General features: G+C 37.1%; 1 protein-coding gene across 1 annotated transcript; it reads right to left on the reverse strand.

Annotated features, from left to right (window-relative positions):
* Positions 1–986: 986 nt before the first annotated feature.
* LOC121868725 (agrin-like) lies at positions 987–10,067 on the reverse strand (the record flags this gene model as incomplete). The annotated part of the gene is given in 7 exon segments (XM_042369589.1): positions 987–3,440; positions 3,749–3,896; positions 4,258–4,447; positions 5,331–5,735; positions 6,858–6,939; positions 8,785–8,903; positions 9,936–10,067. Coding segments are annotated over 7 exon segments (1,228 nt in total), but the record flags the coding sequence as incomplete, so codon positions are not given.
* Between the last annotated feature and the right edge of the window lie 1,496 nt (positions 10,068–11,563).

Below are 11,563 nucleotides of genomic sequence, written 5' to 3' on the forward strand. Positions count from 1 at the left end.
GAGACCCTTCCACAGGCACCGAGACCCTCCCACAGGCACTGAGAAACTCCAATAGGCATTGAGACCCTTCCACAGGCACTGAGACCCTTCCACAAGCACTGACACCCTCCTACAGGCACCTAGACCTCCTATAGCCACTGAAACCCTCTACAGGCACTGTTACTCTCCCACAAGGACTGACACCTACCTCTAGGCACTGGGACCCTCCCACAGGCACTGTGACCCTTCCACAGACACTGATACCTTCCCACAAGCACGGAGACCCGTCCAGAAGCAGAGACCCTCCCACAAGCACTGAGACCATCCTATGCGCATTGACACCTTCCCACAGGCACTGAGACCCTTCCAAAAGCACTGAAACTCTCCCACTGGCACTAAGACCCTCCCAGAGGCGCTACATAACTTCCACAAGCACTGACACCTTCCTACGGGCACTGGAATCCCCCCAGAAGCAATGAAACCCTCCCATAGGCTTTGAGACCCTATTGCCAGCACTATTATTGTCTAGTTACTATATCACTGTCGAACTTACAAATGCCATTGTCAAGTTACAATACCACTGGAAAATTTTAATATTAATAAAAAATGGGAAATTTTTTAATCAAAGAAAATTGGGAATTTTAATCATAGAAAATGGGAAATTTTCATCATAGAAAATAGGAAATTTTATAGATATGTATGTATACAGTACTTGTGTACATCTAAACAGGAAGATAAATCAGTATCACTTGCCAGGTTTTTATGGACAGAAACCACCAAGCCCGGCGTTATTGGTGCCAGTTGGCTGAAACGCACTGTCTGTAGTTCCAAGAAGTGCATGTCACTCGACTCATCAGAATTGAAATACAAATCCTCATAACAAATATATTGTATTCAGGAAGGGAGGGGGGGGGGGAGGCCCTAAGTGATGGGTGCCCTCCACACTGCGCAGCCTCACAGACCTGGGGCCGGTCCCATCTACATACTAGGGTATAATGAAAGATATATTATTTTGTATTGTATTTTCTACAAATATGTGCAAACACACTGTGAATTATATACATAAAAGATCTTCAAAACATTTTAACTTCTATATCTTTACAAATTATTCAAAAAATCTGTAGGAACATTAGATTTTATGGCTGTTGAAGAGTAGCAATTGTTTATTAAAACTAGAAAATTAAAAAAAAAAAAATCTTAGTTTGTTAACAATGGGAGGGAGTCTTAAGTTCGACTCTTTTAAACATCCTGATGCACTCAGTTTACAGTGTTAATTTATATTGCTAAAAATTAAATCTATTGTTAATTCAGGCTCACGTTAGATACACCAATCCCTGCCTCTAGCTCAGATACAGACAACCAGTCAAAACCTCTGGTCTAGAGTAGGTTGACGAGTCACTATGACTACGGTAGTTCAGACAAGATGGACCAATTACATATACTGCTTCTCCTTCAAGTGCTTCAGGAACATTTGGAGGCGGACTCAAGACCATGTGGAATGTCTTGAAACTCCTGAATTATGGAATGAATTGTTTTTTTGGTGTTTTTTTATAAATCTTACAATATCAACTACATATGACTGAGAGAGTAGATATTATAATACTAACCTGGTGAGTTTGCACAAACCTACAGTTGGCACGTCTTGTAAAAATTAGTCTCTCTATTATCTTACACTATGTACATATTACACACTCCTATGGAAGACAAGTGGGCCCTTTTAAAACTTCACAAAAAAATGTGGCAAATTACATATGGGTTCTCACCAATGTGGGACACTCACTATATTCTGCCAATGGGGAGGAAAGGCAGCAGACAGTGACAGTTCCCCACTTTGGTGTAGGTCCCTGATAGCAACATTCATGGGAGGAAAAGCTTAAGTTCAAAATTATAACTACAGAGAACTAGATTTTGTTTCTTCAACAATACCTGTCAACATAGGAAAAGTTTTGATTTCGTAATGTGGATCTTCAAAAAGTCACTTGATAAAAATATAGACGGCATTACTGTATATGTTTAAAAAATAGTCTAAAAAATAATTATAAGTTTTAAGACTATTAAAACTAAGCTTACATGAGTACTCCCACATCGTCCATGAATGTAATTGCTGTACATAATCTTACACTTAGCTAACTTAAACAAGAAGTTTGGATGGATTATCATAAACTGCCAAAGCAAGATTTGCACGGCAGACCCCACATGACTTCACTATGTTGACCTTACGTGATTCTGTACAGTTTTAGGATATAAAAAAATAGTTGAATATGCCTTAGGTAATTAACAAAGACTAATCAAATTAATGCATACCTATATTATATACTGTACACTAATTCTTTTAAACTGGCCAATTCATTTCACATGCAGTATAACTAAATCACATGTGTAATGGAATTTAAATGCAATTGTTCTGAGTGCAAAACAATTAAAAAAAAATCCTAAAGACTGCAGAGGTACAAGTAGTCAACAGTTATTGAATAAAGTATTACAAACCAGAAAAGTCAGCCCTTTCCTTGCCTTTCCAAATGCTTAGGCCTTCTCATACATCCACAGACACTCACTCATGCATTCTAAGTGTGTGACTATTTCTAATGTTCTATATATACACATCAGGAGCACACAATTATTAGTAGTATGCATTGTGTTGTTCCCTCTTGCAATAAACTTGTGCCTGGTTGGAACTGAATCTCCACCCAGTGACACTAGTGTTAGGCTAAGATCAGGTTCACAGGTAGTTTTTTTGTTTTTTTTGTTTTTTTTGTTTTTGAAAAATAGGTACATTATTTTTACAAAGATTGCCAATCCCTGCAACAATGAAGCCCATCTCTGGTATGTGGCTTGTGATGGCAATTCACAGACCACATCTAGAACACAACCTTCATTTGACTTAAAATGTTTACGAAGACTGCACCATCACAAACTTGTTTCTCTGACAGGTACAGTCTAGGGTTTTTTTTTTAAGTACTGGTACTATATCATGTTAGTACTTATAGATAGAGGTATCCTTTTTATTTCATTTTCACTTATTTTTTTATTTACTGACTCACACTGCACAAGTTTGTAACATGGCATATTGTTCCGTGTTTCACTCTCTATCCATTTTCTCCTTGTCTTATACACACTGTACATTGTTCTCTGATAGTTTATCTTGATAGCAAGGCCTCTTTTGTTCAACTGATGACAAAATTCTTTTGTTTACCAAGTTCTGATATCTGTGAGATTTACAAATTAAGGTTATTTGTCCCACACAATCTTTGTTCCTTTCTATTTGTTGGTCACCAGTTACTAGTTTTCTCCATCTCACTAAGTGCCCACTCACCGCATCTCATCACAAAACCTAATGAGAGGTGCATCACCGTGGGTTACAAGGTTAAGGTCACGGTTCTCCACCTGGACAGAATCAATGCAACCATGGAAGCCTTGGTAGTAGGCATGAGGGAGGCCTTCTGGCATCTTTGGAGATCCACCTGAAAATCAAAGAACAAAAATTAATAAATTTAAGCTGCCAGTATAATTTACCCAGAAAAGATGTGTATACTGTATTGTGTTTAATACCATAGAATGAAATAAGGAATTGGATGGGAAAAAATCTCTTAGTGTACCATTACAGTAAATCAACATAATTATTTTTTAAGTTTGAAATCAACATTAATAACAAAAACTTGTACCTACGACATAACAGCACATCTCACTGGCTTATTAACCTTCAAGTTATGTTAACCTACTTCCTCAATCCTTAATACACAAAAACAAAAATAATATTATTATTATTCACCTATCCATAGTTTGCCATTAGTATTAAGAGTGGTAGCACCGCGGTCAGCAACACCCTTAACTGGCCGCTCATTGTCCACTCTGAGAACTCCAAGGCGCTTCCTCCTATGAACCACCAGTGTGTGCCACTGACCATCATCCACACGAACCTGCAGACGATGAAAGCATTTAGAAAATGGGATGGTGGACACAAACAGGCACAATGTAAACTTTTAACAATATAATAGATATACTGTATGTACTGGTACTGGTATCAGAAATTAGTCCCAGCTAATGTTGACAATTCTTTTTCACACATAAGTACCGGTATTGATAAATTATAAGGGAGTCGGATTAAATCCAATCGGGAATTTGACATAATTGGATCAGTTTTATATAATTTTATCTTTGGTGAAACATTAAACAGAAATGTAAATGGTAGGTACTGTATCCTAACACAATCATCAATAGTAACACAAACTACAGTAGTCATATCCTAGCCACCAATTTGAAAATTATCAGTCATTTTACCTTGGATCTTATAATAAGCATGGTCTGCTGTGTGCCTAGGTTGAAGGAGAACTCAACAAAGCCTCCAATGATTGCCAGGGAGAGGTAGTCTCTGGATAGGGTGGTGCCTTTGTTAAGCCACACCAGTACACCATCTGGAGCTGTAGCACGGAACCGTATCTCAAAGTGGTTGGTGGTCTGGCCACGCTTGCTGTTAGGAAAGGGTGGAGTCTAAGGTTGTTGCTACAGTAAACAAGATTAATTTTCAGAGAAATCTTCAAATAAATTTTAAGACATTACAAAGTTAACCCTTGAGAACAAATCTGGAAACATTATATTCTTATAAAAATACAGATGCACATGCAGAATTATGCAACATAAAAAAAAAATTCCTTTATCTATCCTTTGTCCTACTATGAGGGAGGTGAGGATAGGGGTGGGGGAGCTGGAGGGAGGGGGCTAGCGGCAGGGGAGTGGGATTATAATGTACAACATTCAATTACTTCTTATGCTTTCCAATATGAATTCCAATTTCTCCGAGATTCTTTTGATTTTAAGTAATCTGGGCAAGTACTAAGGTATTTAACCTAAGAGAACATGTCATGAAATTGTATGTAGTTTCATTGCCTTTCATAAACACCAACTATATAATGCTACCATCTCCCACACCAAGACAGGGTGATGCACACATACACACAATGTTCCCACATGTTAACTATCAACTCACACTACTGTATACCCTTCAGTTTTGAACATCCACCAATGATTTCTAAAGTAAGTTTGACAATGGCCATCAAACAGATAAGACGACTGCCACTTACTTGATAAATAAAATATACGAAAATAATAAATGTTGCTTCAGCACAAAAAGAGAAGAGAACAGAAGCTACTAAAATACAAACACATGGAAAATGGTTCTATCGGAGAGAGAAGGGACACATCACATGACAGTGCCGCTATGAATAATCCGAACTAATCTTTCTCCCACCTATAACAAAACCATTACATAAATTAGATAAAATTGCAGACATGCTTATTGAAAACAGATAAGTACTACAGAAAAATATATCATGCTGTTAGTAAAAGCTTCTCACCCTCCCAGTTCCTCTCCCTCTGCTTCTTGCTCTATTGTCTTGTCATGCACCAGACTGTTCTCCTCCTGTTGGGTGTCATCTTGTAGTGTCTCTAAGGCATCGTAGTACTCCTGCTCCTCCATCATGGCTTCGTCGTCATCGTACAGAGAAAGAAGACCAGAACCATCCTCTAATTCCTCAACATCTTCACCCAGGGAGATCAATTCTTCTTCCTTCTTCTTTTCCAGCAACTCTATTTCCTCCACCTTCTCCTCCTCCTCCTCATAATCTTCTTCTTCTAGGAAAGCAATGTCAGCGTCTAGATCATAATCAGTTGGGTAGCTGAGGTCAACATCCGTCCAGGGCTCCGGGAAGTCATATACTACATCATAGTCATCAGCAGTGAGGTTGTAATGGGTCAGGTTACTGTGGTGAAGCCCAATACCCAAAGATGCAGAGGGATGGGTTAGTAAGAGCCATTAGTATGAAGAGTGGTAAGATTGGGAGGAACAAGCAGGATGAAGGTGAGAGAAGTAGGAAGAGGAAGACAGTTTTAAGGGTTAGAAAAGGAAGAGAGGAGATTTTTTGTTTTAACTAAAACAATGAAAGAAGGTGGAGATACATAGAGTTTTACTTTTATGTTTGTAAAGTCTTTTTACAAACAAAGAAATAAGCTGAAATATTTGCACACAATGTATTTAAATTACTAAAGCACGAGATGTTATTATATTTGTTAGTAACAAAAGACATTATCTTAGCAATTAGGTGTAGGCAACACCCTAAGTGGCATACAGTATGTGCTTCAAACACAAGAACGTCATAAAATTCTGCTAATCTATTAACTAACCACACTTATATATTAACTACGTATCAAATAGCAGCTGTACTATATAGCATATCTAATGATGTTTCCACCACCTCCCACAACTACACTAAGTAATGCAGTGAACTGTACTGCATTTTCTTACCCAGCAATGTTAATATAAATAAATTACATTTACCTACAAGTTTATGGGCAAGCTCCCCCAAGTCACATTTAATGTCGAGTCATGTGTTGCAACTGCATTGTTAACCATCAGTGGTTACTAAACATTCATGCATTCTTTGCTACAGCTGTCCCTCAACTCTACAAACACCTGATCTTGTAACATTTTAAAGAGCATTAGTGCATAACCAAGACTTCACTATGCAAAAAGCAGTAATGATGCACAGCATTCTCTACCCATTATCAAAATACTTCTCCACTTGAGCAGTTCCAAATAGCCCATATGGAAAGGATGCAAATTTCAAGAATCTTTCTAGAGCTGAAAAGATGCTCCTACCTGCTAAGTAAATGCTATGCTATATCAGCCAGAAGGAAGCCTTTGATAGCTATTGTACTAAAAGATATTGTCTTATATGCTGTAACTCCTGACATATGAGGAGTAATGGTCAGCCAAAGCAGCAGCTTGTGTCATTGTTAAACAAACTGGAACTGTCTGACACATTCTAATGCATATGTATCATTAGCAACATTTGTAGTCCTGTAAAAACTTTATAATCACTTACATTCTATACACCATGTTGGGGAACTTGAGGAAAGTCTTGCCATCAAACTTGACTGGTTTCATCATTTGTTCCTCATCAACATCTGAGATGGGAAGAGGGGCATTAATGTGACATGTAATAAGAACATTTATCAACAGAACAACAAGTGCAAAACATTCCCTACCAATACTAGAGAATATATATATATATATATATATATATATATATATATATATATATATATATATATATATATATATATATATATATATATATATATATATATATATATATATATATATATATATATATATATTTCATTTTTAGTCCGTATAACACACGGACTTTGAACATATAATCAAAGACCTCACCAGCCAGGACCCAAACCCTCGACCTAATGCATGGGACCAGGAAACGTTACTGACCATACCACAAGAGCACTAAATGCAGTTCTAGACTATGTGATATTTCACACAAAGCCTGTTCATCGAGCTGATTGCGCCGTGAACCTCTCATTGGGAACTGCCCCTGCTGCTTATGTGGATGTCAGTAGCATTTTACCGAATCCAGCTGGTATGAAACACGAGGTACCATGTATTATTTTAGTCTTTTGAACATAATCTACTCGACTGAATTTCGATGCAGGGACCAGGAACACACCGACTCCAATGGCAGTTCCCAATGAGAGGTTCACGGCGCCATCAGCTCGAGGAACAGGCTTTGTGTGAAATATCACATAGTCTAGAATTGCTTTTAGTGCTCTTGTGGTATGGTCGGTAGTGTTCCCTGGTCCCATGCATTAGGTCGAGGGTTCGAATCCTGGCTGGTGAGGTCGTTGATTATATGTTCAAAAGTCCGAGTGTTATATGGACTAAAATTGAAATATATATATATATATATATATATATATATATATATATATATATATATATATATATATATATATATATATATATATATATATATATATATATATATATATATATATATATATATATATATATATATATATATATATAGAGTACACACATATACAGTATATTACTTTGGCCAAGTAATTATACAGATATCAAACTGTGAATGGCAGATCCTTAATCAGCATGTTCAGGAGTATATATATACTGATATTTTGAACAAAATCGGGGAGAACAAGATTATGGCCAAAACGGTAAGCCTTACCCCTTATAGGATTTTTCGGTTGAAATCACCTTTTTTCTCAGAATTTAAATTTAACATGTCTATCTACTTAAGTACATCCAGAATAACTCATAAACACCAAAAAGTCACCTTGAAAAACCATAGGCAGTGAGTAATTAGCCTTAGAAAAGTAATTAGAATTAAAAAAGTAATTACAAATTTCGAAATGTCATTTGGACAAATAATTATACAAATATCAAACGGTGGATGAAAGATCCTTAATCAACAGGTTCGGGAATACTTATACAGGTATTGATATTTTCAAAATGGTGAGATCAAGATTATGGCTGTAACATGTTTTATTCTTAAATATATTAATACTGTACTTGGACAAAAATAAAATAATACACTGTAATAATCAAATCAGATACAATAATAAGTCAATAAATTTTGTCATTTTAAAATGGTATAACAACGATTTATGTATCAAAAGATTTAAAAAAATATATCCAAGAAGGAGCTTGCCCAAATTTTAGTCACATTTAAACATGAAGAAGACCCATGCCTGTGACCTGGACAAGCTGCATCTCCCACCCTAAAAGGTGTACAGGTATCTCTCACTATGTGAATGTTTGATACAAAATTCACTTATACTGTACGAATTTTCTAAATTAACACCTCATTTCTTGTTATGAAATGTCCACTAATAAGAATTTGCGTCTCCGGCAAAAATTCAAGTCGCGAACCCCCGGGAGTCAGCAGCTGGAACATATAACTGAGAGGAATCAAGACTTTATTCTGTGCTACTTACATTTCTCGCAGAACTTCCCAGTGTAGGTTGCAGGGCATTTGCAGAGGAACCTGTTGCGGAAGGGCTGACAGACTCCACCATTTTCACATGGATTAAGCTGGCAAGGGGGGCCTCGGTATCTGAAAAACAGAGAAAGTTTCATATTCAGAATATCGTACTGTATTGTAGATACAGTATTTGTTTGCTTGTTAATTTTTTGTGGGTGTTAGTGATAAGCCTCAGAGTTTTAAGGTAAACAGGGATGGGCATACAAAAATGTTAGTTATAGTATTTTGATGGAAGTTGCATCTTTTTCATTGATCCAGAACAGGTCTTGAAGAGTTTGATGCTGTTACTTTCTCAGATAAGCAACACCCCTAACATAAGAACAATAATATTACAGTACAGGTATTTATTCACTATGGCATGTATATAAACAAAGCAGGTACAGGGTATACAATTTAGCATGTGTATAAACAATGTATATATACAGTTCAGCAGGTACATATTATTGCACAGGCATACAGCGCAAGTATACAACAATAATAAAAAAAAGGCAGTTCGACCAAGGGTAGCCAAGAAAGCCATCAGCTTATTGTCAGTTGTCTATAGGAGGTTATAAAGCTCCACATAAATAACAAGTGTAATATGAAGAAAATGAATCACCAACAAAATGGTTACTCTTTTACACTCTACTTCTCTCTTTCTTCTCTCACTGGCTCTCTCTTTCTCTCCTCTCTGAGTTTAATGTATGTTATGTTTATGATCTTTTAACACTTATTTTATTTTGTGCCCAATTGGCCTCAAATATCAATTACAGGCAGGAGTACAGTGTTCTTTGCCTGTGTGAATCCTAAGTTTAACGCCAAATAAAATCTGCTGGCAACCACAGGGACAGACAAGACAATAAAAAGGCCTTTATAGTAAAGGTTGTAGGTGAGGTAATCCAGGTAACCCAGCCACAGATATAATGTGATTTAATCTTACACTGTGACCCCTTCTAACCACTGAGATCCACCCCTGAAGGGAAGTATGGCACAAGTGCTTCTGTATTTTCCACAGAAAAAAAAAATATTAATTTGAATACTATAAAGGAATATTTTTACTGCTCACATGTTGAAACCTGAAGGTGATGCTACTATGACTCCTTAAAAGTTTAACAACCATATTACCTGCGGACACCTCGTCCACCTGTGGCTCGCTCATCCAAGTTGTCCAAGACCTCAGAGTTGACAAGGAGACGCTGTATGGCTCCGTTGAGGCCCATGATGACACCAGAATCTGAATGTGCCATCGTGTAATTCCTGAGGAGGGAATAATACCCTGGTGAGTTTTCAGAACATTCTGGTAAGTTCTCGAAAGGGATAAATAATATTGTTATAGTTTATGAAAGAGAGACTACCCTTGATAGGTTCTACAAGAGGGAAAAGGTCTTGGCTGGCTCCTCAGGCATAACTATTTTCTGAAGAAAGAGAAAGATCCTTGTTTGCATGGTAAGAGAAGCATTCTGGCTACAGGGCATTGCAGCAGGGCCGGATTTACCAATAGGACAAGTAGGCCATTGGCCTAGGGCCCACCGGTATCTGGGGACCCACTGAAACTAAATTATCGCGCAGCGTGCCAGCGTATAACCTTGTGTCAAGTGTACACCGAGTATTTCATTATATAATATATTCACAACCATAAGGGCCCCTGTACAATAAATATAGGGCCCGGAGTATGGGGCCCCTGTACAATAAGTATAGGCCCGCAGTGGTCTTCAACTGGTGGGCCACGGACTAGGCCCTATAGTAAAATTAAGAAAATAAGTTAAAATAAGATAATTAAAAAATATGTACATTTTTTAAATGTCTGTGTCCCACCACCGATCTATCTATCTGTCTATTTATACATACATATATACTGGAGAGAGAGAGAATAAAGTTCAAGAAACCTTCAGCGCCTTGACATGTGAAGGACAGGATCGTTTCACGTTCAGTACGTGTCGGGGTTACCATTGGTTTGCTGACAGCTCGCTCAGCCAGTCAGTATCTTCTCAGCCTCAGCTCAGTGTGAATGCCTAAATAAAGAAGCTGTTTAGCTTCTGAACGGAGTATGACAGTATGAAATATGATGAACTCAAAGCCCAACTGGAATTCGTTGTCAGTACCTGGAAGCATCTGTTCTAGATGAGTTTTTGCAATTTAAAGACATTTTGTCTCCTGAATCTGACAGGTCAGTGACAAACATCTCCACTTTGCTGAGGTCCAAAGATGGTATTTTGACAACTGCCTTTCCAAACATTAGTATCTTGGTAAGAATTTTCCTTACCATCCCCATTACAAATTGTGAAGGAGAGAGGTCTTTCTCTACTCTATCTAGGGTGAAAAATCACCTGAGGTCTACCATGGGACAAACCAGATTAAACTCACTTTCATTATTATGCACTGAATCTGGCCTCCTACAATCCCTTGACACAAACAGTATCATTGACAAATTTTCCATGAAAAAAGTAGGAAGAATATATTTTGAAATTCACACAGTTTGCTGTACTTCATCTGCTTGCAAAATTGAGTATGCTTCAAGTTAATTGTATTTCTATCATTATTCCCATATAAAAGATGCACATGATACAGAACAAATTTGATAAAAAGTAATGATGTGTCACATTGTGTTGAAATTCTTACTTCTTACATTATAATAGTATGATATTATGTAATATTTGATGAAATTTGGCCATTGCAAAATAATTACAGTAAAATTTTACTGGATTATTACTTTTTCAAATGGCTTTTAGAAAATAGTAATTACATACTTTTGC

The sequence above is a fragment of the Homarus americanus genome, unplaced genomic scaffold (genome assembly GCF_018991925.1).
Source record: "Homarus americanus isolate GMGI-L3 unplaced genomic scaffold, GMGI_Hamer_2.0 scaffold32583, whole genome shotgun sequence".
NCBI classification, from domain to species: Eukaryota; Metazoa; Arthropoda; class Malacostraca; order Decapoda; family Nephropidae; genus Homarus; species Homarus americanus.